We start from the raw sequence: 24525 nt of genomic DNA, 5'->3' as shown, positions 1-24525 counted from the left end.
AAATTCCCAGTGAAAAAGACCCGGAGCTGGGACCGGAAGCCAGGACACATTCCAAGCTTCTACCCCGATCCAATATCCCTGGGGCCCAAACAGGTTGCGCTCCTGGATCAGTACGGGTAGTTCCCTCTGCCGCGTGTAGGCTGCCCTCTGCGCCCCACCCCTCCGCGCCGGCCCCGCCCCTCCGCCCCGGCCCTGCGCTTCCCGCCTGGGATGAGGCGCGCGTCCGCAGGGGGCGGGGCCGCGGGACCGCGCGTGCGCTCACCGGTCCGCCATGCGCATGCGCCGTGCTCGCGCGCGGGCTCGCGCGAGAGGATGGCGGGGGCTGTGCCGGGCGCTATCATGGACGAGGACTACTTCGGGAGCGCGGCCGAGTGGGGCGATGAGGCGGACGGCGGCCAGGTGAGGGGGGTACCGGGCGCCCCCGACGAGGACTGTTGGTCTCCGTCGCCGGCGGGCCGGCCGCGCCCCCGCCGCGTGGTCCAAGCCCAGCCCGCCCCGCCCCCTCCCGCCGCGCGACCACCCCCCGGGCGCGCGGCCTCTCGGGGGGCATGGGACGGGGATGCGGGGCGAGGACCCGGTCTCCCCCAGTGACGGGCTCCGGCCGCAGGGGCACCGCCCCCCACTCGTGACCCGAGCTGACCTTCCGACCACCCTGGGGCGGCCTCGGGGCCGGGTCCTGGGACTTCCTAGCCCCTCCGGGAGGGTCAGACACCGCCTCGAAGGTGGAGGATTGGGCGTTTCACACACAGTGTGAAAAGTCGTCATACTCTTTAAAACAATCCAACTCAGCATCATGAGGGGGAAGAGTGGAACTTTGGACTTTCCCACATGTGCTTTACTGTTTGTAAACCATACTCTTGGGCGCTCTGGCTGATGTAATCAGTCCTCGGCCTGAGTGAGGAGGAAAGGATCGTCCATCCTTGACCTTCAGGGGTTTGCTGTGGAAGCTGAGGGAGGCTCAGAACCTTCTCCCCTGAAGCCAGGGGTTGCACAGTCGGAACTGGGCGCTCTCGCTCGGCCAGGGGACCCCAACCTGATTCTCATCCGGAGACCCACCCGAAGTGATGTGTGAAACCCAGCTTCCCAGGCCCCTCCCCTGGGAGGAGTTGGTCTGGAGGGGAGCCTAGGAACCTGCCTTTTAACAAGAGTCAAGGCTAGGTGTTTTGGGGACATACTGAAGTGGTATTTTGACGGAAGAAAGCCTGGAGCGGCGCGTGCCCCGTTGAGAGGGGCTGGCGGGGCACTGAGGGCATTGAAGCCGGGGTACAGGGATGCAAAGGTGGGCGCTGTGTTCCAGGAGCTGAAAGGAGGCCTGTGTGGTTAGTTGCCTGGTGGAAGCAGTGGGTTCTGAAGGGCCTTTGAGAGCTGCTGAAAAGCATGACTTGTTCAAGAGTTGGGGGCAGCGAGTGACACTCTTAAGCTTCACGTGTTGGATCATTCCAGGGTGTTGGAGGCTTAGAGTGGAGAGATAGAGTCAGATTTAGCTAATTGAAAATCTGTGCTGGCTAGGTGCTTTCATGCATTACCTCATTCCACGCTCAAGATACTGAGTTGGGTGTTAGCTCTGCTCATTTTGTAAATGAAGAAAGTGAGACGGGAGGACCTAGTGACCTGCCCAAGGACATGAAACTCATACAGGAAGGAATGGGGATCCCACTTAGGTCCTTTGTCTCCATCTCCACTCCAGCAAACCGCCGGGCCACCAAAGCCTTCCGGTCGCAGCGCGTTACAACTAGGGCGTATCTAAGGGCCGTCTACTCCAGTGCCTTCATTTTATAAACTGAGCACGCCAGTTGTTCGCCTTTGCTTAGGCAGTTAGGGATGGCAGAGCCAGGCCTAGACGCCCACAGACAGGAGGCTGGGGAGTCTCACGTTTGGGGAACTTTAAGCGTGATCCCGATTTGGCCCACTGACCCTGATAGGCTCTCACTGATGAGAGGGGTGGGCTAGATGTTCATTTCATGTTCATTCTAACTCTGACTTCATGGAGGATAGAGAGAAAGTCAAGAAAGGTGACAGGAAGGGTGGCACGAGCTGGATTTTGAGACAGTGGAAGATCAATTTCTGTGACCCAAATTCTGTTCACTTAACCCCGTGGTGGGTGGATTTGGGGGAGGCAGGAAGACGTGTAAGGAGGCTGCTGTGACATTCAGGCCAGACGACAGAAGTTAAGGGGTACTGAAACGCAGATAGCTTAGTCCGGCTGCGGCTTGCCAGTGGGGAGTGCCGAGGGATGACACTGGGCAGGCAAGCGAGTGGAAGGTTGAAGTCCTGCTGGAGCCTGGATGTCTTTTCTGAGGGAGATAGGAAACTTTAAGCAAGAAAGAGACATCAGATTTGTGGCTTATTAAGGTCATGGTGGCATCAGTGTGAAAGATGACTGAAAGGAAGGAATGATACCATGCCACTGGGGGACCATTGCTACTGCGAGCATGCCCAAAATAAGGAAGGGCGGAGGGAAAGAGGGAAGGAAGGGCCGAGTTGGTTAGACATATGGGAGAGAGAATTGATGGGTCTTTGGACGGGATGTGGGAGCAGAAATTGAAGACCTCTTCTAGGTTTGTGGATTTAAGGTAACAGGTAGAGATGATGGAGTCCTTTACGAAAACATGGGTTGTAGGAAGCAGATCTGTTTAGAGGGAAAAGAGGAGGTCAGTTTGGAATCTAATGAGTTTGCTGTACTAGTGGGACATGCGAATGGAAGTGAGAATAGACAGTTGAATACTTGAGTCTAGAGCTTGAGAGAGAGAGAGATCTAGGCCAAATTCTAGATTTATGAGCAGGGAAGTGGCGTGACCCAGGAGAAGATGTAGTGGAAAAGATGAGTGCCCAGGGTAGAAGCCCGAGAATCCAGACACCCAAGGATGCCTCTTGGGGCAAAGGCCGGCCTTCCTTCACCAGTCTTGCTCGAGGCTCCCACTCAGATAAGGTCTGAGAGGAGACTCCCCGGTCCCCGTAGTGCAGGAGTCAGGTTCCTTCTGCTCCCAGAGCACCGCTGTCAGGATGTGAGTCTGCATCAGGGGTGGGCACGCTTTTCTGCAAAGGGCCAGATAGTAAATACTGTTGGCTCTGCAGGTCTCTGTCACAGCTCCACTCTGCCCATTTTGTAGGGGGGAAGCAGGCATAGACAATATGTTTTTAAAAAGGGGGCTGTGTGGCTGTGTTCCAATAAAGCTTTATTTACAAAGACAAAAGGAGGATGGATTTGGCCCTGGGCCATAGTTTGCTGATCTCTGGCCTAGCTCTTACCCCATCATGTTAGGGGCAGTTACTAGTTTGTAAACTCCTTCAGCAGAAAAAGCCATCTCTTGTCTTACAGTTTCTTAGGTTTCCTGGTGGGAAGTATAACGCCCAGTATAGTGTGAGTGTTCAAAAAGCATCTGCTTGTTGGTAACAGCGTTAAAGCTGGACAGGCCTTGGGGTCATTCAGTCCATTGTCATCACATCATCATCCTGTTTTGCCCTTAGATTCAGCAACTTGCCTAAGGTCGCTGCCATGTAGAACAGGGACTGGTATCCAGGCAGGCCTGCTGATTTGAGGCAAGCCAGTGAGCTTCACTTTCTGACAGCAGATGGATGGCTTATGCCTTCAAGAATCGCTGCTTCAATCTTTGTTGGAAAGCCTTCCATGCATGGCACATATGAAATAGTAATAGTGAAGACAATAATAGTAGCTAACATCTACTGAACTCATACTGAATGTCAGGTGCTGTGCTTGGCTCTTCCAAAAATTAGCTCCTGGAATCCTCACAGCAGCCAAATGGGAGTAGGTCCTATTGTTGTCTTTGTTCAGTGGAAGAGAAAAGGATGCCCAGGCGAGGTGTCTTGTATGAGATGCGGTAACCTGTATGACCGCGTACACAAGTTTGCCAGCATGGAGTCGCGATACAGTCTCACTTGGTATGATTCTGGATTCCGTTTTCTTAGCCACTCGTTACTTGTCCAGCGTACTTCATGAGATTGTCATGAAAGTCAAATGAAATGACATACGTTGAACTTTTTTTTTAAATTAATTAATTTTTGGCTGCATTGGGTCTTTGTTGCTGTGCGTGGGCTTTCTCTAGTTGCGGCAAGTGGGGGGCTACTCTTCATTGCGGTGCGTGGGTTTCTCGTTGTGGTGGCTTCTCTTGTTGTGGAGCATGGGCTTCAGTAGTTGTGGCACAGGGGGCTCAGTAGTTGTGGCCTGCGGGCTCTAGAGCGCAGGCTCAGTAGTTGTGGCGCACGGGCTTAGTTGCTCCGCGGCATGTGGAATCTTCCCGGACCAGGGCTCGAACCCATGTCCCCTGCATTGGCAGGCGGATTCTTAACCACTGCACCACCAGGGAAGTCCGTGGAACTTTTTTTTTTAAGAATGAGATTAACCACCAGACTCTTTTTTTTATTATTATTATTTTTAAATTTTTATTTATTTATGGCTGTGTTGGGTCTTCATTTCTGTGCTAGGGCTTTCTCTAGTTGTGGCAAGTGGGGGCCACTTTTTTTTTTAAATGAGATTTTTTTTTTTTTAATTTAATTTATTTATTTTTGTCTGTGTTGGGTCTTCGTTTCTGTGCAAGAGCTTTCTCCAGTTGCGGCGAGTGGGGGCCACTCTTCATCGCGGCGCGCGGGCCTCTCACTGTCGTGGCCTCTCCCGTTGCGGAGCACAGGCTCCAGACGTGCAGGCTCAGTAGTTGTGGCTCACGGGCCTAGCCGCTCTGCGGCATGTGGGATCTTCCTGGACCGGGACACGAACCCGTGTCCCCTGCATTGGCAGCCGGATTCCCAACCACTGCGCCACCAGGGAAGCCCAGGGGGCCACTCTTCATCGCGGTGCGCGGGCCTCTCACTATCGCGGCCTCTCGTGTTGCGGAGCACAGGCTCCAGATGTGCAGGCTCAGTAATTGTGGCACATGGGCCCAGTTGCTCCGCGGCATGTGGGATCTTCCCAGACCAGGGCTCAAACCCGTGTCCCCTGCATTGGCAGGCAGATTCTCAACCAGGTGGAACACTTTTGACATGGACAGCGTTATACGGGTTTAAGGTGAGATTGCAGGATATTTGTAGTAATGAAGAATAGCCTGGCTCTTTTTGCCAACAGCAGGAGGATGATTATGGAGAGGGAGAAGATGATGCCGAGGTCCAGCAAGAATGCCTACATAAATTTTCTACCCGGGATTATATAATGGAACCCTCCATCTTTAACACTCTAAAGAGGTATGTGAGAAAGGTTGTTTGCACTGGGAGGAGAAAGTTGTGTAATAGACCCAAAAGATGATATGTGAAATTTGATACATGAAATTCAGAAGAATGTGGTACGGGAATGGAAGGCCTCTAGGGGTCCCCGCACTTTAAAAGCCTGAATAACCTGTCTTCTTCCTCACCCTGCCGTGGCTGTCCATCCCCATGCCCATATACGTCCATTTGAGTGTCACAGCTTGTTTGTTACTCTTTTCTAGGTATTTTCAGGCTGGAGGGTCTCCAGAGAACGTTATCCAGCTCTTGTCAGAGAACTACACTGCTGTGGCCCAGACTGTCAACCTGCTGGCCGAGTGGCTCATTCAGACAGGTGCTCTGTCGGGGGCCGGGTCCTGGCTCTTCCCCACCCAGACCTTTACAGTAGACCGCTGGGTCGTTATCATGCTGATAAATTGGAAAGGCCTTCTTTGTTTTCCTGGTTCTTTTTGTTTGTTTGTTTGTTTTCCTGGTTTTTAAGACCTCTGTCAGTAAAAACTGAACTTCTTACCCATTTTCATTGGCTTGATTTTTATCTTTGATTCAATAATTGAGGTTTACAGATAAATCTGCAAATGTGATTCTCATTGAGCTGTTTTCCCCACCATGTTGTAGAAGAAGAGGATTATACAGTGTATGTTCAGTGTGTCATTTTTAAGAGGTCTATTATAGCAAGCAGAAACGATGGATAATTTAGGACTGGGCGTGATTATGGCTCTCAGCTAATACGATCCAAGTCGAGCCTTACTGTAAATCCTCTGTGCTGAGTACAGATGACATCGTGGAGTAGGTGCTGCCCGGAAGCGAGTTGACTCCCTGCTGTCACGTGATCACACATGAGTGTGCCCCTTGGCTGGCATCTGCTTTGTTCTTCCATGGGGGAGGGGGGGATGTTTTTCCATTTTGGCAATTTGTCCTTGTTCCTAGCGAGGCTTCGAAGATGTCACTGTCCTTTCCACGTAAACAAGCATCCTTGTGTGTTTTGCCCTGGACTCCTTTTTGGGTCTTACCATCGAATATGAGTAATATTAATTTTTATAAGAGGCCCCAGATCCTAAGTGGTCAGAAGCAGTTCTGTGATATTTGATTTGCATGGAAACTTTTGATCTGTCTACTTTTTCTAAAATAACACAGTGAATTGAGAGATTGCCATTTTCCATCTCGTGGCTTTCATTTTCTTTCAGGTGTTGAACCCGTGCAGGTTCAGGAAACTGTGGAAAATCATCTAAAGAGTTTATTGATCAAACATTTCGACCCCCGCAAAGCAGATTCTATCTTTACTGAAGAAGGAGAGGTGAGGAACCTTTTTCCCTTTTTTAAATCCAGCTCCTAGAGTCTTTTGCTGATTCCCCCTGCACGGTGGAGTGTGGTGCGTTGTGTCAGTCATGTAGGAGTCGGGGGCTGAAATCAGGGTGAGACCGAACTTGCGTAGAGTCCGAATGTCCTGTTAAATGCTCTACTCGGGGCAGGGAGAACTTGTGCGCTCAGAGCGCCGGGCGCTGGGTGTGAGGTGGACTCGGGGCCGCCCCGGGTCCGTCAATCGCACAACCAGAGAGCAGGGGACACATTTTTGTGGCCGCTGCATGTGGTGACGGACGAGACCGCCTGCCTCTCTGCTGAGGGCATGCAGCCCACTCACCATGAGTCGGTGCGTATGATGCGGCCCCTAGCCTCAGACGCCACAGGGAGCGCCTTTCAGCGCCCTCTCGTGAGGGGCTGGAGCTTCCACACGTGCGGGGGCGTTCGGGGCTCTGGCTCGGCCGCCCGGCCACCAAATGGTCTCAGCAGCCCGGGGCCTGCTTCGTCCTGTAGGGGACTGCGGCCAAAGCTAGGAGCCCAGGGGCTCTTCCTGTGCCTGCTGACACGACGTACTCTTCACTTAGGCTCAAGCCAGGCCTCTTACCTTGCTGTTTGTTTGTTTGTTGTCAGACCCCCGCTTGGCTTGAACAAATGATTGCACATACCACGTGGAGAGACCTTTTCTACAAACTGGCTGAAGCCCACCCAGACTGTTTGATGCTGAACTTCACTGTTAAGGTAGGAAGAGTCCTAGAGTCCGAGAAAAGATGAAAGTATTTATGAATGAGGGTGATTTTGACTTGGTTGGTTGTTGGTCTGTGTCCTTTGAAAAGATCCTACGTGCTTTTTTTGTGAAGGTTTTCGTCGTTTCACTTTAGTAAGTCATAAACATCGAGAAAGAGAAGCGTAGACTCTGTGTTTGGGGATCGACGTGGAGTGGGTTGTAGGGTGTGGCGGGAACGTGGCACAGCCTTGTGTCCGGAGGGGGGCCTCCAAGAGCGCCTGGGCCGTCTCCTCCGTCTCACACCCGAAGAACCGAGGGTGGGGGCTTTGACTGGGACCGCCAGCCTGGTTAGTGGTGAAGCGGGGACCTGAGCAGAAGCTTGAGACCCGCGACCGGTGCCAGCCCCTCCTCACCCCCGCTCGGCCAGCGGCCACCTTCCTGTGGGCGCGGGGCCACGGCTCGTCAGCGCTGGGTTTGGCTGACTTCCGTGGCGCAGCTTATTTCCGATGCAGGATACCAGGGGGAGATCACCAGCGTGTCCACAGCCTGCCAGCAGTTGGAGGTGTTTTCTAGAGTGCTTCGTACCTCTCTAGCTACGATTTTGGACGGAGGGGAAGAAAACCTCGAAAAGAATCTCCCTGAGTTTGCTGTAAGCGCTTCCCTCGATGTGGCTCCGCTTAGGAGGAGGCCGTTTGCCTGGGGTCGTGCTCTTTACTGGGGAGAATGTCTGGGTCCCAGGGCGCCCTCCCAGCTGGGGACCTCCGTGCACAACTGTCAGAGTCGGACTCTTCTGTCTGCCTCTGTCATCGCTGTGGTCCTGAAACCCCACACTCTCTCTCCCTGCCGTCTTCCAGAAGATGGTGTGTCACGGGGAGCACACGTATCTGTTCGCGCAGGCCCTGATGTCCGTGCTGGCCCAGGAGGAGCAGGGGGGCTCGGCCGTGCGCCGGATCGCACAGGAGGTCCAGCGCTTCGCCCAGGAGAGGTGAGAGGCTGGCTCTCCGCTCACTCTCGCCCCTACCGCATTGCCCCGTGTCCACAACCGAAGACTCTGGGTCCTCCTGTTTTTGACAGATAGGAAACTTGCTTTTATCCAGTAGAGCTGAAAACGTTGGGCTAATTTTAAATACGTGAAGAGAGCTTGCTTTGTAAAGTTTTGCTTCGATGAATATTTGGTAAACGATTTGCTCATCGTTTAATTCACTGTATTTATGAACCTAACTGTATTTATGAACCTAAATTCCCAATATATTGGGATTCATCAATGGCACATGGCAACAGTCCTGAAATAGTTCTTTACTAGTCTGATTGTTAGATCGTGGTCCATATCTTACAGAACAAAACTAGCTCTAATTAGCTTTATTTTCTACTAATGGAGTCTTAAGATACTGAAAAAGTGCGTGGTTCCTTTTAGGAAGCCTGCAAGCTGTACTGAACCATTCTTTCCCAGTTAGCTCTAAATGCTGTTTTCATGGGTCAGTTAGTAAACGTACCAGTGGATGAGAGAAATATGAAAAAACAAAGGGACCCCAACAGGTCAAAGCATAAATCTGAAGGAAGGAAGGAAGGAAAAGGAGAGAGAAGGAAGGAGAGGGCGGGACAGGGAGCCACCTCGTCAATGATGGGATATACGATTTTTTTTCATCAAGAGGCCATGACGCCAGTCAGATCACGCTCGCTCTGGGCACAGCTGCCTCCTACCCCCGGGCGTGTCAGGCCCTTGGGGCGATGTTGTCCAAGGGAGCCCTGAATCCGGCCGACATCACGGTCCTGTTCAAGATGTTTACAAGCATGGACCCGCCTCCTGTTGAACTCGTGAGTTGCTTTTCATTTTAACCTAAGATGGGACACCCTCAGTGCCGATCGGAAGTATATGCTTTTGGAAAGGTGGTGTTCCTTTTAATTCTCTGAAGTCAGCGAGTGCACATTCCTCTTGAAGTGTTTCTGTCCTCTCCCGGTCCTTCCTCATCACATCCTCGGCCCTCACAAGCCCTGAAGCACGTGCAGCGGTGGACGTGAGCGGGCCCTCCTGCCATGGTTGCGTGTGGACTCAGCTGCCGTCTCACTCCTGTGTTCCTTCTCAGCGTGTGTGTGTGTTTCTCTTCAGATCCGGGTGCCGGCCTTCCTGGACCTGTTCATGCAGTCACTCTTCAAGCCAGGGGCCAGGATCAACCAGGACCACAAGCACAAGTACATCCACATCTTGGCGTATGCGGCGAGCGTGGTGGAGACCTGGAAGAAGGTGCTGTCGGCTCGGAGAGCTCGCGGACGTTTTCAGGGAGCCGGCAACCTCCTCTCCTTGGGGTTATTTGGGAATTTTGGCTGCAGGGAATCACGGGCCCAACTAGTCTCAGAAATGCCTTTTCCAGTGTTTCTGCATAAAATTAGTCAAAGTGCTAAATGTCTCAAGGAAAGGCACACAGCATCTACGATACTAATCTAAACTGTAATTTGAAGTGTGACTAAAGAAACGAAACCGATTCCCTAAGCCACCGACAGACGCTGGTCTCCCTGGTGGACGGACGGTCTCGCTGTGTAATGGGGACGCTTCAGAGACGGGGATGGGGGTTTGCAGAGAGAAGGGCCGAGGCCAGGTTACCCTGACCGCAAGGACGCGGGCACTGCCGGGATTCACCGACTTCGTGTGTTTTCAGAACAAGCGAGTCAGCATCAATAAAGACGAGCTGAAGTCGACGTCGAAAGCTGTTGAGACTGTTCACAACTTGTGTTGCAATGAGAACAAAGGGGCGTCTGAGCTTGTGGCCGAGCTGAGCACCCTGTACCAGTGTATCCGGTGAGCGCGTGGGGTTCTAAGCCTGATTCTCTGGCGGGGGGGGGGGTGCTTTGAGCTTCGTATTAAAAGCTCAAAACATATAACAGGTTCAGAGATACTTATTCATCGTATTTATTTTCTCTTTTGTAAATACAGAGAGAGCACATTAAACTGTTCTGGCAGCATGAGTAATTTTCAGGTGTTTACTTGCCAGAAGTCCGTTTGCAAATTAGACTAAGAAAAAGGAAGACCAACCAGAATTACCAAAATTGATTTGAAGAAGAGGCTCTATTTACAGTAAAAGTTAGACCAACGAAGTATCGCCTAGATAGAGATGGTGTGCGTCATGCCAATTATATAAATAAGCATTCACTAGAAAAGCTTACACACAGGGTGTCCTCTTAGGCATTTGAATCTTCCTCTGTTAATTTGTACTAGTGACAAAGAAAGGGTTTGCTAAGTAAAAGTAAGCTTCAGCCCAGCCCCCCAAGCTCATGGAGTGCTGCATGAATGGTCTTTTCCTTTCAAACCGGCACGGTTGGTCCACAGTCAGCTGAGCGTGGGATTCGGGTTCTCGAGCAGCACGTCTGAGAGGATGCTGGTCCCGTCAGCCTGTTCTCACTCGTCGCGTCTCCCTGGCAGAGCGCGCTGAAGAGTGACTTGATGCGCTGGGTTGAGTTGGTGGTGTTTACCCTGTAGAAAACTTTGGTTAAAGGAAGCGCTCTGCCTCGTCTACCTGCAGGTTTCCGGTGGTGGCCATGGGCGTGCTGAAGTGGGTGGACTGGACTGTGTCCGAGCCGAGGTACTTCCAGCTGCAGACGGACCACACCCCGGTGCACCTGGCGCTGCTGGACGAGGTAGGGGCTGCGGGCCCCCAGCTCCGGGCCGGAGGCTCCCGCCCGTCCGCTCCACGCCTTCAGAAGACAGTCCTTCCGGAGCTGGTTATTTCTGTTCCAAATGAGGAGTTTCCTTTTAAGGAACTAGTTTCGTTGACTCCACAGATCTCTCAGTTTTTATCAAGCGTCCCTGAAAGGATGAGGAATGGGACAGAGGCTGACCGGCCCCCGGCCGAGCGCTGGGGACCGCCGTCGTCAGCCACGAGCTGTCTTTGGTGGCGGTTCTCTGGGGCCGACGGGGAGCCCGGAGACCCAGCCGTGGCGCTCAGGGCGGCTCCCTCTGGCCTCTTTGTAGATCAGCACCTGCCACCAGCTCCTCCACCCCCAGGTCCTGCAGCTGCTGGTGAAGCTCTTCGAGACGGAGCACTCCCAGCTGGACGTGATGGAGCAGGTGAGCGGGCGGCCCTCGGGCTGGGCGGCCCCGCGGGGAGGCGGCCCCGTCTCAGCCTCGTCGCCCCGCCCGCGCAGCTCGAGCTGAAGAAGACCCTCCTGGACAGGACGGTGCACCTGCTGAGCCGGGGCTGCGTGCTCCCCGTGGTCACTTACATCCGCACGCGTCTGGAGAAGCTGGACACCGACATCTCCCTCATTCGCCACTTTGTGACTGAGGTCAGCGCGCGCCGGCTCCCGCGTCCCCTGGCAGCGCCCTTCTGGGCTCGGTGTCATCCTGCACCGAACTCCGGGAGCCGTGCCTGCGGAGAGTCACGGTGATGACAGTGGCACGGATACCCGTCTGCCAGGCACCTCCTACCTGCAGGAACAGCGCTTCACCTGCCTGAGCCCCGGGCGTCTTAGTGTGGGAGATGGTGGGCAGGAAGCGGGGTGGCGGGGCGTGGGGGAGGGTCTCGCGCACGGCTGCCGTCTGACTAGTCGGAGCCGCTCACGGCTGTGCTCCCCTAGGTGCTCGACGTCGTCGCGCCCCCCTACACCTCTGACTTCGTGCAGCTTTTCCTTCCTATCCTGGAGAACGACAGCATCGCCGGCACCATTAAAACGGAAGGTGAACACGACCCTGTGACAGAGTTCATAGGTAGGGTTGGCCTGAGCGTCTCTTGGCTGCGGTTTTCAATGTCATTGTTTCCCTCCCGTTTCTAACCCAGTGCCTGTTTTCCTTCTGCTTGTTAAAGCTCACTGCAAGTCTAACTTCATCTTGGTGAACTGATTCAGCGCACCCTCCAGGGCCGGAGCAGAACATTCCAGGAGACCCGCTGTGGAAGAACCCTTTCCAGAAGCTGTTGTTGAAGAGGCCCCGTCAGCATCTTGGAAATGGGCTCTGGTGGGAGGAGGCGGATAACTTTGTTAGGAAGGAAGATGTTAGCAGTGTAACGGCCGTCAGCAACAGTCCCCGCTCCCCGCTCGCTCGTGAGTCCAGGGCCGCCCCCGAGTCCTGTTTACAGTATTCGTTTCCCCCAGTAGCGGGAACTAGCGGAACTAGGTTCCCGGTCCCTCTTGGAATGTAGCCAACTGTCAGCCCCAGGGGTGGTGGAAATTCAGAAACTGAGACTCTTAGGTGAACTATTTTCAATGGCAATTCAGAAACTGAGACTCTTTGATGAACTATTTTCAAAGTTGATTTAAGTTTTCTCACGAGGCTCCATTGATTATTCATATTGCAATTGCTTTCATTTTCCGAGAACAAATAAAAAGCCCTTCTGCGGTTGGAAGGTGTAGGTCCCGGTGTTAATGTTGTTTTCGTGTGTAAATAAAGCACTCAGATTCAGTTCTGGTGTGAAGTGTGCATTTTATTCATCCCTTGGGCAACTTGAGATCACCATCCCCCCTCGGCCCTACCATTGATTTCAGGGTGACGGAGGAACTGGTGATGACAAGTCTGAAATGTTCCACCTCGTAAATGCATCACAGACCACAGTCGCCAAATCATTTACTGAAGAAAACGGAGGTCACGTCATTCACCGCCTGGTGGATCACTCTTCTGCAGGTGGATGGTGCGCTGCCGTCCTCCCGGCAGGAAGTGGTCCTGTGTGGGTGCTGGGTCGTCCCCTCTGCGACTCCCCCCACCCCCGGGAACGCTTTCAGCCCGTGCGGCATCGCGTCAGCCGTCCCTTCTCGGCGCCCAGGGCCGTCACCGGCCGTCACGTATGTGACCGTCAGCCCCCAGTTCCTTCAAACCACGGCAGTACCACCCCAGTGCCCGTGAAGGTGGGATCCCCTCTGGTTACGGCTCATGCGATCATTTAGGAGCCGCTCCTCTGGAGACGTCCGCCTTAAACGATGGGGTCCCCAAATGTGCAGTTCTCCTCGACGGCAAGGTTGTAGTCGGCACCCTTGCCGCCTCTGTAGGCGCTGGTCACTATGCGCATCCAGCCTCGCTCACCCTGTGAGGAGCGGGACCGTGCGTCAGCTGGATCCTGTCTGCGCTCTGCGTAGACTGACCCCCGCCCCTCCTCACTCAGCCTCAGGCTCGGGGGGCCTGCAGCGTCCCCGCCACCCGCTCGGCTGCCCCTTCCCTTTCCTGGGACCCCTGTTCGGATATAGCTTTTGTGAAATATCTAACTTGGTTAATATTCAACACGAGGGGTACGTGGCCCTGTATGCCGAGAGCTAATTAATGTAACTAAAATGTTGATCAACTCTTCAGACCAGATGACTCAACTACCTATTAATAGCCCCATTTATAGTCGTTTAATAAAAAATACTGACATTTCATCACTTCGACATAAATCACCTTCCCTGATTTCAATAACAATTTGTGTCTTCAGCTGTTAATGGTTAATACTAGGTCTTAGAAATGAAAATTCTGGCAGTTAATTTAATTCCCCTGGGTTTTTGACTCAAAAGTACTTTTGAAGAAACTCCACAGTATTACTTAGGAGAGCCGAAAGTATGGCAAGAAAAAGAATGAGATGGCTGTAAAGGAATAAAAGCTAGCTAAACGGAAACTTCGAAAGCAGCACTTCTCAGCCCCCATCCCCCTTGGGAGACATTTGTCAACGTCTGCAGACGTTTTTGGTTGTCACAGCTGGGGGGCGGGGAGGAGCATCTGGCACCTACTGGGTAGGGGCCGGGGGTGCCGCTACACGTGCTGCAATGCACAGAACGGGGACGGCCCCCGTGCAGCGCAGAAGGACCTCACCCCACAGGTCTGGAGCCTGAAGCCCCTCTGCTCAGGGCCGCAGTTCTCAGCTACAAAACCCCCAGAACCATCCGAGTGAGAGGAGTCGCAGTGGAAATGTCTTACCCATGGTTCGCCCCACGAATTCCGGACGATCCAGTACTCCGTCCCGTGGCTGACACCCCAGCCGGCCACGGAAACTATGTGGTTTATGTAGGCCCTGTCGTGGTATTCAGCATAGATGCCACCGGTGTAGTTAGACATCTTATCCGTTGCCATTATACCGCAGCTGAGAGCAAGCAGGGAAAGAATGAGCGCTTTCAATGGCCATCGTTGACCATCGTTAGGAAGAGCCGTGTGGATCCAACTCAGTTAACGCACACCTGATGATTCTGCCCAAACTTCTGTTACTCACTTGCGTCCTCCCTACCGAAGCTGTACCAGCCGCCCCAGAGCGCTGGCTACACGCTGGGAACTGTCCATGGCTGTGTCCTTCCCTCACAATAATCCTACGAGGGGCACATGGGCTATTGAGCTTTACTTTTGAGAAAACTCACGTGGCAGCTGTGTCTCCAGCCTTGTGGGTAGAGTTGGCCAGAAGGAAAGGGTGAAAATCACCCGGGTCCCGTTTACTGGAAGCGTGCATGCCCTCCGCGGGCAGGGGTCTCAAAGCTCCTCACCTGATGGGGCCCTTCGCATAGATTTCTGCCATCATCTTCTCCCTCCCGGAGAGGGAGCCGTAGTCGCCAACTTTCCAGAGGGTGTAGTTCTTGACGACATGGCACTCTCTGAATTCAGTGCATGTTCCACACTGGTTAAACTTGTTGCACTCTGGGGACAGCACGGAAAGTCAGCGTGAGGCCATTTCCTCGTTAACCCGTGAACAAAGAAGCACGCCCAGACCCAATCCCCGCTTTTCTAACTGAACGCTCCATCCATCAGCTAATAATGGAAATCTTCTTGCCCTTGGGTGTTTAATTACCCTCTTCTTTCAGCTGCAGGAGTTATAAAAAGCCTTTCCCCAGGCCTCAGTGGAAAGAAACGTTAATTAGCACATAGTAGGTGCTCAAAAGCTCCACTTTTCCTTTAAAGCCGGGAGAAAGGCCTTTGCACAATACTCTACAGCTGAGAATAGAGTGTAATTAAATTATTCACTTTTAATAAGATTGTATTGTTGGCTAGTGAATAGGCCGACACGTTTGGGGAAAAAATAAGCATTTTCTTATTATTTCGGTCTGAGGAGGTATCAATAATTAGGCCTCAAAAAACAGTGCAGCTATGAGATCTGGAAGACTCCACACCGTCTCCTGCGTCCTTCCTGGGCCCTAGACAGCATTACTTCTCACCTCGTCTATCCTGCCTCGGCCCACGGCACCACTTTTTACTGCTTTCACGTTACCTATTTCTGTTATAGTTTTGTATCTATCCAGACTCCTTCCCCAAGACATGAAACTCCTTGAGGATTAAACTGTTGGTTTAATTTGTCCCTTGGACACCAAATGCCCAGGACAACCTGAAAAAAGGTGGATCTGTGGCCACACTTGCTAATACAAAGACAGGACTACTGGGACTTGCCTGGTGTCGCAGTGGTTAAGAATCCGCCTGTCAGTGCAGGGGACACGGGTTCGATCCCTGGTCCGGGAAGATCCCGCATGCAGCGGAGCAACTAAGCCCGTGTGCCACAACTACTGAGCCTGCGCTCTAGAGCCCGTGAGCCACGACTACTGAGCCTGCACGCCACAGCTACTGAGCCCACATGCACCACAACTACTGAAGCCTGCACGCCCTAGAGCCCGTGCTCCACAACAAGAGAAGCCACCGCAATGAGAAGCCCACGCACCGCAACGAAGAGTAGCCCCCGCTCGCTGCAACTAGAGAAAGCCCGTGCGCAGCAACGAAGACCCAACACAGCCAAAGGAAAAAAAAAAAAAAAAGACAGGACTACTTATTGCAAACAATCAGGTGCTGATGAGTTCCATCTGGCCCTGTTGTACTAGGTGGGCTGGAGGGGCCTGGCCGAGGACAGACAAGACCAGTTCTGGGCGGATCAGGGCTCCAAGGACCACCTGGTTCCCGATTCTGAGCCCTCGGGGGCCCTCCCTGCTCCCCTTCATCCTGGACACCTCTCCTTGGTTCTCTGACCCCTGCTGCATCTATCACTTCAACAACTCACTGGACCAGTTTGGGGAGATGCTTTCTGGCTGGGCAATACGGCCTGGGAGGCAAGGCGGGGGCAGCCTGTGGGCGTGGGATGGCACCTTCAGAAGGTACAGGGGCCTGAGCACACCTTTTACAGATGGAAGGGGGGCAGAAAAGCCCCCCGGGCTCCCCCCACACACCGCCATCCTCCTCGCTCCTGTCTCAAAAGGCCTTTTGAGTTGGTCTCAGCTCTCTGCTCTGGTTACGAGGGAGCTCAGACAGGTGACTTAAAACTACCCACTGTGGCGTTAGGGTTTGGACTTTTTCTTTCCTTGGGTTTCCAAGGGGAGCAGCCTGAAAGGACCAGGCCGACTCCAGGGCCCCAGGCCAGCTTGCATCCGCTGGTCCGTGCAGCGGCCTCGGCTCCGAATCCACCCAGATGCAGGCGGCCGGGACCAGGGTCTCAAACCAGGCCGGGCCCGCCTGCTTCCTGCCTGCTCGCCACACCTGGCTCCTGGAAAACACTCTTCCCTTGATGAGCGTTCCCCTTACAAAGGACCATGAAACCACCAAAATGCCAACATGTCAGAACCCAAACACCAGGGCCTGGCCTGGCTGCAGGGCACGCAGGCTGGAGACCCCCCATCCCAAGTCCTTTTTTGTTGGTCTTCCCACCAAGGAGGCCAGGCCCCAACTTTCCTGTCGCCCTGCCCCACGAGGCACACGGCGGCAGGGGGCTCCCAGCTCCGTCCTGCCGTCCCCCAGGGCCCCGGCCACACGGCGCTGGGAAGAGGGCAGAGAGAGAAAGGGGGGTGGGGAGAGAGAGAGAGAGAGGGAGGGAGGGAGAGGGAGAGGGAGAGAGGGAGGGAGGGAGGGAGGGAGAGAGGGAGAGAGAGAGAGTGTGTGTGCGCGTGTGTGTACGCGTGTGAGTGTGTGTGTGTGTGCGTGTGCGCGCGCGTCTGGGGGGTGAGCAGGCCCTACCTTGGTCCTTGGCCTGGTAGTTGTTACAGGTCTCGTCGGGGATGCCGTGCCGGTGGGCGTACTCCCACACCGGCAGGTCGTTGCCCCCCTCGCACGAGCCCGCGTTGCCGCAGTCGATCACGTGCTGCACGGACAGCAGTACGGAAGGCCACGCTCCCTTCCTCTTGATGTTGATCCGGTCTGCGGGGACAGCACCCATGCTGGTCAGCACCCACCCCACTGCCTGCCGCTCCGGGGGCCACGCATCCCTCTCTGGAGGGCCCTCCCCTCCTCCCTGGGGTCCCTGCTCTCCACAGAGGCCTCCCGGGCCCTTCCTGGCACCGATGCCCACCCTCCCCCCACTACAAGTGCCATCCAGGCAGGGCCGGGCGTGTCCTGCCTCAAGGCTAGTAGATCCCCAAGGGCACTGGGGAGCCAGACTAGGGGCCGGTCGGCGACCCCACTCTCAGTCCGCACGCGCCTGGGCCCACACGCCCCACGGGGCAGCTGGGGACGGCTGAGGGCAGCCACGGCCCCCCGCGCCTTGCCCCCCTTTCCCTGCACAGACAGTATCCTGCGGGGCCCTGCAGCCAACACTACCACGGGCCGCCACCTCGCTTTCCACTCTCCCGGAGCGACGATCCCGCAACCACCCACCTCGTGGCCGCATCCCGAGATCCCCCCTCCAGGTCAGAACTCCGGGTCAGAACTCACCGCAGCTGCGCCTGTTCCTTCCCTGATGACGGCGAGCAAGCCCTGTTCCTTCCCTGATGACGGCGAGCAAGCGGCCAGGCCCTCCACCCACCAGCAGCCCCCTCCAGGCGCCCCCTTCCTTCCCTCCTGCATCCCCAGGCCCCCTATAGCCCTGGGGTCACCTCCTAGGCCCTTGGGCCCACAGGGCTCTACGTCCGGCCATGTGACCAGCCCCGGGCCTTCTGGAACCCACGGCCAGTGACCAGCACGCGCCCCAGCCCTTCCCCCAGCGCCCCTGGACGCACCCCCCCCAGTGCTCTTCCGCGGACAGCCCTCTGCGGACCCCCTTGTGCGGGTCAGCCCCGTCCTCCACGCCCCTGCAGGTCTCCCCAAGCTCCTTCTCAGCAGCCTCCGGCCGGCGCTGCCCTTGGCGCTCAAGCCTCCTCCCCGGCCTTGCTGACCCTCCAGCTGACACCGCTTCACCCGATAACCCCTCCCGCCTGAGGGTGCCCCGCCCCGTTCTTCAGCTCTTGGTGTCCAAACTGGGTCCCAACAGGGAGCCAGCTTACACAGGCTGTGCGGGCGAGGCAGGGTTTTGTTTTATCTGCCTGAAACCTTGGAGGGTTTCCAGCAGAACAGAAAAGGGCCCCGGCCTGGGTCTGAGCTGCTGCATCAGGGCAGCAACAGGTGGGCCGGGGGGGGCAGCTCCGCAGCGGCGCTTTGAAGGTGGGGTCCAGCCCTGCGGCCGGTGGTCTGAGGGTGAGAAGCAGGAGGCCGGCGGCGTGCCTCTGGGCCTGGGCCCGAGTGAGGGAGGGATGGCATTCTCCTGGAGCCATCAGGGAGGCCGGGGAAGGACCGGTTTGGGGGTGAGGGTGGTGGCAGAAAGGAGGAACACCTGAGGTTGGAGGTGTCCCGCGGGGGGACGTGAAGGCCGAGTCCAGGTGCAGGGTCCTGGGGAGCCCAAGGTCCAGAAGTTAAGCGGGGGGATGAGGAGCCGGTGAGGGGGGTGAAGGAGGGGCCGGTGAGGCAGAGATCGGGGGCCTGTGGCTAAAGCCGAGGAAAACATTTCGGGGAGGGGGTGATCAAGCACAACCGGGCAGGGCGAGGCCCGGGGGCAACCACCAGACCTGCCCCTGGCGGCCCCGAGCCGGTGACCTTGGCGAGGAGCTGGCAGGCGACTGGAGGGGGTCGGTTGGCAGGGAGAAGTGGGGACTGCAGGCCCCTCCAGGAGCCCAGAGGTGGGGTGGCGGCTGGAGACGGGGTGGGGTTCAGCGATGGCCAGGTCTGAGCATCGGCAGGGATGGCCTCGTCCAGGGGCTCAGACGCTGGACGCCCGGGGACGGGAGGGAAGGCGAGCTATGACCAGCTGCAGCACGTGGCAGCTGGGCCGGGCACCTTGGAAGTCCCCTTCTGGGGGCTTCTGTTTTCTTAGTGAAAGAGGAAGAGGATGCCTGCTGCTAGGGAGGCTGTTAGTGGTCGGAGAGCAAGACGGGGGAAGCAGTCATCTGCCCAGGAGACTTCGCTCCAGCAAGTGGAGGGCTGACCTGTGAACAGGGACACGCCATCCCCTCCAGGCCCCACACTCCTCTACAGATGCAAATCTTGGCATGTGACTCCCTCCCTAAGATCCCTCAGGCTTCTGCCTGGCCCCTCCCCCTGGGGGTAGGGCCCCTGGTGACCTTCTCAGCTTCCCCCACCCACCCTTAGGCCCCTGCCACAAAGGCCCTCTCAGTTCCTCCAGGCCAGGGAGTGCGCCATTCCTGCCAGGCCTTTGCCCTGAGCCTCTGGCTCGAGGCCCGCCCACACCCTGCCTGCCTGCCGGCCTGCGGGGCCCTGAAGTCTCCCGGCGGCTCCAGTGGTTAAGCCTCTTCTCCAGGGGCCCTGTCCATCTCCTTCCCAGTCAGGGGCCTCCCCAGCTGCCCAGAAGAGCTCCTACACCCTAAAATGGGGCTCAGGGAGTTCCCTGGTGGCCCAGTGATTAGGACTCGGCGTGTTCACTGCTGTGGGCCGGGGTTCAACCCCTGGTTGGGAAACTAAGATCCTGCAAGCCGCGGGGTGCAGCCAAAACAAAATTTTTTAATAAAATAAAACAAAATAAAATGGGGCTCAGCCTACCCGCCCCCGCCCTCCTCCTTCCTGAAGGGTCAAAAGTACAACCCAGGAGAGATGGGGCAGGGCCACCACGAGACACTGCCAGGTGCCCCCAGTACAGCTGGCTGGCCCTGGGGTCCAGACGCCACCCCTACTCCTCATCCTAAAGACAGCCCAGCTTCCGGGCTCTGCTCCCGGCTGTCACTCCCACAAAGGCCTAGTCTCCTGACCTCCCTGCCAGGAGCCTCAGTTTCCTCATCTGCAAAGTGGGAGCAATCACAGGGCAGCCAGGAGGCTTAAATGGGATGAGACATCGAGCGTAGGCCAGGGGCGGTAGCCACACATTGGCTTAACACAATGCCACAGGGCAGGAGTTCGAAAGATTCCGGCGTGACTGCAGGCTCCCGGAACCCCGAGCTGAATGAAGGCCCAGGCTGGTGTGAGGTCCCCCTCCCTCCCCTACCAAGGCAGGCCCAGCAGCCTTCTAGAGCGGCGCTGAATTCGGATCCCCACCCCCCCCACCCCCGCCCCGCAACCCTGGCCTCGAGGTTTCCCGCCCTCGCTGCAGCCAGGCGGCTAAGGCCCAGATGAGAAAACAGCCAGCCTTGCTCAATGTTCCAAGCCCAGGGCAGGCATTCGTTTCAAATATTAACTACGCTGAAAAGCAGCTTCACTTCCGCATACCCAAACACCAGCAAGGGGTTCGGTGAGTTTGTGGTTTGATCCCCAAGAGCCCAGGTCACAAGCTTCGGGACAGATAAGGCTCCTGGGAGCCGTTTGTCACAGGTCTTCAGTCCTGTGACTGCCGGGCATCCACAGGCCCCGGGTCCGCTCCCCTAGGCCTGATGCAGACACCGCCCCATGCCAGGCTGAGTCCTGGCACAGAACTGCGGGCCCCCGGGGACCCTGGGCTGCAGCTGCCGGTACTGACAAAGAAGGCAGCTGGACGGGCCCTCCTGGCCCACAGTCAAGAGGGGCCGCAGTTCCCGACCTACCCGCCATGGCACTGGTGCTGCCGTGGGCCCAGCAGGAGCCACAGTACTGGGGGATGTGCTGGTTCCTGGTGACACTGGCGTAGTTGACCCCATTCACGTTGCGCCAGTCCCAGCTCTTGGGCAGATCCGATGGGGACAGGTACTCGTGAGGCCGGGGGTATGTCCTGGGAACAGACCACCACCACCGGAATCAGCACTGGGGCCCCTGGGGGTCCGGCGCGCAGGCACCTTCCCCAGCGCCCTCTCCCCTCCCCAAACTGAGAGCGAGCGGGAGCGGGCCATCTCAGCCAGGAGACGCCCCTGCCCGCTCAGAATCTGAAGTGGGCAGGGCACACACCAGCCCCCCCACCCCGCCCCAGTGCAGGAACCAGACCACTCCGCCAGCAATGCCCCAAATGCCAGGGCGGCGAGGCTGGCCTGCCTCCTGCACCGGTGCGCCTCGTCCAACCCCGCAAATGTGAACGAGCGCGCCCCCAAAGCAACGGGGCTGGCCCTGACCCTCAGAGGTCAAGCGAGGCTGGGCGTCCTGGCTCCTGGCACCCCAAGGAGGCGGCAGGGTCCCCCAGGCGGGAGAGGGCGCGCAGCCCCGGGAGTGGGCAGCCCCTCCCCCCCCCCCCCAGTCGCCCCGACCTGCGCCCCAGCTGGGTGAGCTGGTCCCCCCGCAGGGGCCGGTAGCAGCCGCGGCCCGGGCGGAAGTGGAGGCCGGCCCGCGCCGCGCTCGCCGGCAGCACGAGCAGCAGCAGCAGCAGCCGCGCCGGCCCGGACGACACCATGGCTCCCGCGCCGCTGCGGTCGGACCCTGACTCGAATCCCGACTCGGATCCTAACTCGGATCCCGCGCTGGTAGCTCCTCCGCCCGCCCCGCCCGGTCCGGCCCTTAAGGTGGCTGCGCGCGGGCGGGACACTCCCCCGGGGCGGGGCGCGCGGCTGCCCCCGGTGACCCGGCCCCGCCCCGCCCGGCCGCACGGCCCCGCCGCCCGGACTCGGGTCACGCGCCAGGCCTCGGCTGACCCCAGACCCGACCCGGCCGCCAGCCGGGAGCCTGCCATCCGTCAGACCTCGTTCACTCTCAGGGGCATCCCCAGCCTTGGGTTCTTGGGACCCTTGGCCCCGGAGAGGTGCCCCTCTCCCCGCATCCCACGTGGGCCCAGGCCTCCGGGGATGGGCAGGGGGGTCTCCCCGCAGGACTGTGCTCTGGTCTAGCTTTCTGAAGGCCATTTCCCGAAGGCCCAGGCCCTTTCTGGAGAGACATTTTCCCTACATAGTGAAGGACGACAGGATCCTCCCAGAAAGTGCCCCTCGAGGAAAGTTTCACTTGGGCCTGAATCATTAATTCTACATTCCATCTCCCAAAGCTTGCTGGATGAGTTTCTGCTAACAAAGCGTTTCATCTTCAAACAGAGAAACAAAAGCAGAAGTGGGACCCTGGGGGCCTTGGTTTCGTAACTCAAGAATTTCCCCTCCTCCTGCCCCTCCTGAGTGGTGGTCACCTGAGCCGACCACAGAATGGCCTCTGTGGTCCTGGGAGAAGAGGGCCCAGGATTTTTGCTCTAGGGCCCACAGCCTTGGCTATAGGGTCCTCAGATGCGGGGACCCTGCTGTTCCCTGGACTACATGGGCATCCCCACACACCCACCCCCTCTTTCCCTCTGCCGGCACCAAACCTGCAATCAGAAACCACGGTGGCTGGCCCAGGGACTTCTAGCCATTTCTGTGACCACCCTTGGAAGCCCTGGGGCACCCACGGAATCCCAGCAGGGCTTAGTCCCTGCTCCTGAGACGCTATTGCTGAGGCAACATGTAGACACGGCCTCTAACTGTTGAAGTCTATCTGTTGAGGTGTCTTTTATCTTCCCGGAAAGTCGGCTCCTCGGAACCCTTAGTGTGAGTCAGTTCCTGGTTAGGAGGTGGGATGGGGCTGCCCACCCTCCACCCCGATCCCGTGAGAAAACGTGCAGGTTTGAGCAGTGGGGATGGGGGCACGGAAACCACGTCTGCAGAGGCTGATTTGCTCGAACAGGTGTCCTGGCCCTGGCGCCAAAGCCCTTCCCTTCCCTCGGGTGTAGCAGGTGTGGGAAGGGAGTTGCCAGCCAGGACTTCCCCTTCCTACCCCTCTTTCCTCCATGGCCACGGTGAGTCGGCCAATCTGTCCTCCATCCACGTGCGGAAACAAGCCGGCATGGTTGTCCCCGTGACTCCCGTGACATCCGTCATCCAGGTGGGGTCTTCCTAAGAGGTGGGTGTTCGGTATCCTCCGAAGAACAAGCTAAAACCTCGTAGTTGCTGAAGAATGACCAGACTGGTCCCAATATTGCAGGGTGACAAATATTTTGGGGACCCCCAAGTCCCCATAAGCGGTCAGGGCCCAAGAGGTGCAAAGTCCGACCACAAGTTTTACAACACGGGACACAGACGGTCCCTAGGCCCAGCCTCTGATGACTGCTGTGAGGTCTGGGGCTGCATCCCTGATGCTGGGTGAAAATGATGTGCCGGGTTACAAGCTCTTCGGCACCTGCCGTGTTGGGAGACCTGGATGTTCTGGAGGCGCCCCGGGATTCTCCGAGGAGGTCCCCACGCGTCAGTGTTATGACAGGCAGGGCTGGCGTCGTGGGCTTGTGACCCCTGCCGTCAACAGGGCCCCGAGCACTTGGGGTGATGCCGGGCTGCCCAAGGCGCCCTGTTTTCGTTTTGAGCCGCAGATTGCAGAGCTGGGCCTGCCCGATGACTCAGCCTCCGTAGGCCAGGGCCTGCAGCAAGGGTCAGAGTGGGGCTTGGGGGTCAGGGAGCATTCAGCCCTGGAGAATGCAGGTTAAAGGGAGGGACGGTGACATTTTCAGGCTGGAAACGAATAGGACATCCAGCGTTGACAGGTGGTGATACACCAGGGTTTTCCTGTCCTAGAAGCAACTCAAACTCAGAGAGTGACAGGAAAATCGGGCAGGAGGAGGGGGAGGGAGGCCAGACATTTGAAACCACAACTTTCAAGGTAAGAAGAAGTAAATGAGTTCTCCTGTGACCCACTCTGCTTCTTCAGCACCTGTGACGGGTCCAACACGCGGAGCCAAGCCCCTGGACCCTTTCTTCCCCTCTGAACTTGGCTGTGGTCTGCCGAGGCACGTCCACCTGGCCCACGGCTCTGAGGGGTGAGCTAGCCGCGTCACTTCAGGGGTCACTGAAACCACACTGGGTCCCTTAGAGCTGTGTTCTGTTGAGGGAGGGGACCACGGCCCTGACCGCCTCTGTTAGCCGAGGGCATTTGGCCCTAGGAGGTCTCTGAAGGCGCACAGATGAAATTCAAAGGCCGCTGGGACGGAGGGAGAGGAGAACCTGCTGGACCGGCCGCCCCATCTCTCCCCGAAGCAGATGCACCTGAGCGGCAGGTTGCGCGGTCCCTTCCGGACACCGCTCTGCATGCCTGTGAGGGCATTTTGCGGATCGTGACTCATCTTATCTGCCTGGAACAGAGGAGGCTCGGGCAGGGCCCCAAGGTCGGCTCCCCTCAGGCCATCCTCACCTGTGTGTCCCCATGCGGAGCACATCTAACGCATACTTGAGACTCAGACCCTTCCCTGAAACCAGGACAAAGGCCTCTCCCTGGGGAACTGAGTCACCCCTGCGCTCCCCTCCCGCTCCCTGGGCTGTGTCTACAGGCAGAGTCTGACAGTCTAGAA

General features: G+C 57.0%; 2 protein-coding genes across 3 annotated transcripts; one reads left to right on the top strand and one right to left on the bottom strand.

The window, feature by feature from the left end:
• The first annotated feature begins 290 nt into the window (after positions 1-290).
• Positions 291-12623, top strand: NELFCD (negative elongation factor complex member C/D). Of its 2 annotated transcripts, none has more exons than XM_068524881.1 (15): positions 291-399; positions 5078-5193; positions 5436-5545; positions 6396-6505; positions 7141-7248; positions 7731-7883; positions 8131-8219; positions 8884-9049; positions 9342-9476; positions 9889-10028; positions 10750-10864; positions 11199-11294; positions 11372-11512; positions 11804-11933; positions 12031-12623. In XM_068524881.1, the coding sequence occupies exons 1-15, from the start codon at positions 313-315 to the stop codon at positions 12063-12065; spliced, it is 1731 nt and encodes a 576-aa protein (XP_068380982.1). In that variant the 5' UTR covers positions 291-312; the 3' UTR covers positions 12066-12623. The 2 variants fall into 2 exon arrangements, with proteins under 2 accessions (XP_068380982.1, XP_068380981.1); XM_068524880.1 differs by having other exon boundaries at positions 8089-8219.
• A 1-nt stretch (position 12624) lies between these two features.
• Positions 12625-21748, bottom strand: CTSZ (cathepsin Z). Its single transcript, XM_068524882.1, has 6 exons — positions 21485-21748; positions 20855-21018; positions 17097-17276; positions 14657-14807; positions 14103-14265; positions 12625-13239 (listed from the first exon to the last, which is right to left on the bottom strand). Exons 1-6 carry the CDS (start codon positions 21625-21627, stop codon positions 13129-13131), a joined length of 912 nt encoding a protein of 303 aa, XP_068380983.1. The 5' UTR covers positions 21628-21748; the 3' UTR covers positions 12625-13128.
• Positions 21749-24525: the final 2777 nt, after the last annotated feature.

The sequence above is a fragment of the Eschrichtius robustus genome, chromosome 16, assembly GCF_028021215.1.
Source record: "Eschrichtius robustus isolate mEscRob2 chromosome 16, mEscRob2.pri, whole genome shotgun sequence".
NCBI classification, from domain to species: Eukaryota; Metazoa; Chordata; class Mammalia; order Artiodactyla; family Eschrichtiidae; genus Eschrichtius; species Eschrichtius robustus.
This window is presented reverse-complemented; position numbering and strand designations above follow the sequence as displayed.

Bases quoted from the DNA above. Each gene is read 5' to 3' on its own strand.
- CTSZ (XM_068524882.1), bottom strand. From the start codon at position 21,627: ATGGTGTCGTCCGGGCCGGCGCGGCTGCTGCTGCTGCTGCTCGTGCTG. The intron at 14,808-17,096 runs GTAGGGCCTGCT...TGCTGTCCCCAG, and splicing joins CTACCAGGCCAAGGACCAAG to AGTGCAACAAGTTTAACCAG. The intron at 13,240-14,102 runs GTAAGACATTTC...CGCTCCTCACAG, and splicing joins ATTCGTGGGGCGAACCATGG to GGTGAGCGAGGCTGGATGCG.
- NELFCD (XM_068524880.1), top strand. From the start codon at position 313: ATGGCGGGGGCTGTGCCGGGCGCTATCATGGACGAGGACTACTTCGGG. The intron at 5,546-6,395 runs GTGCTCTGTCGG...ATTTTCTTTCAG, and splicing joins CGAGTGGCTCATTCAGACAG to GTGTTGAACCCGTGCAGGTT. The intron at 6,506-7,140 runs GTGAGGAACCTT...GTTTGTTGTCAG, and splicing joins TCTTTACTGAAGAAGGAGAG to ACCCCCGCTTGGCTTGAACA.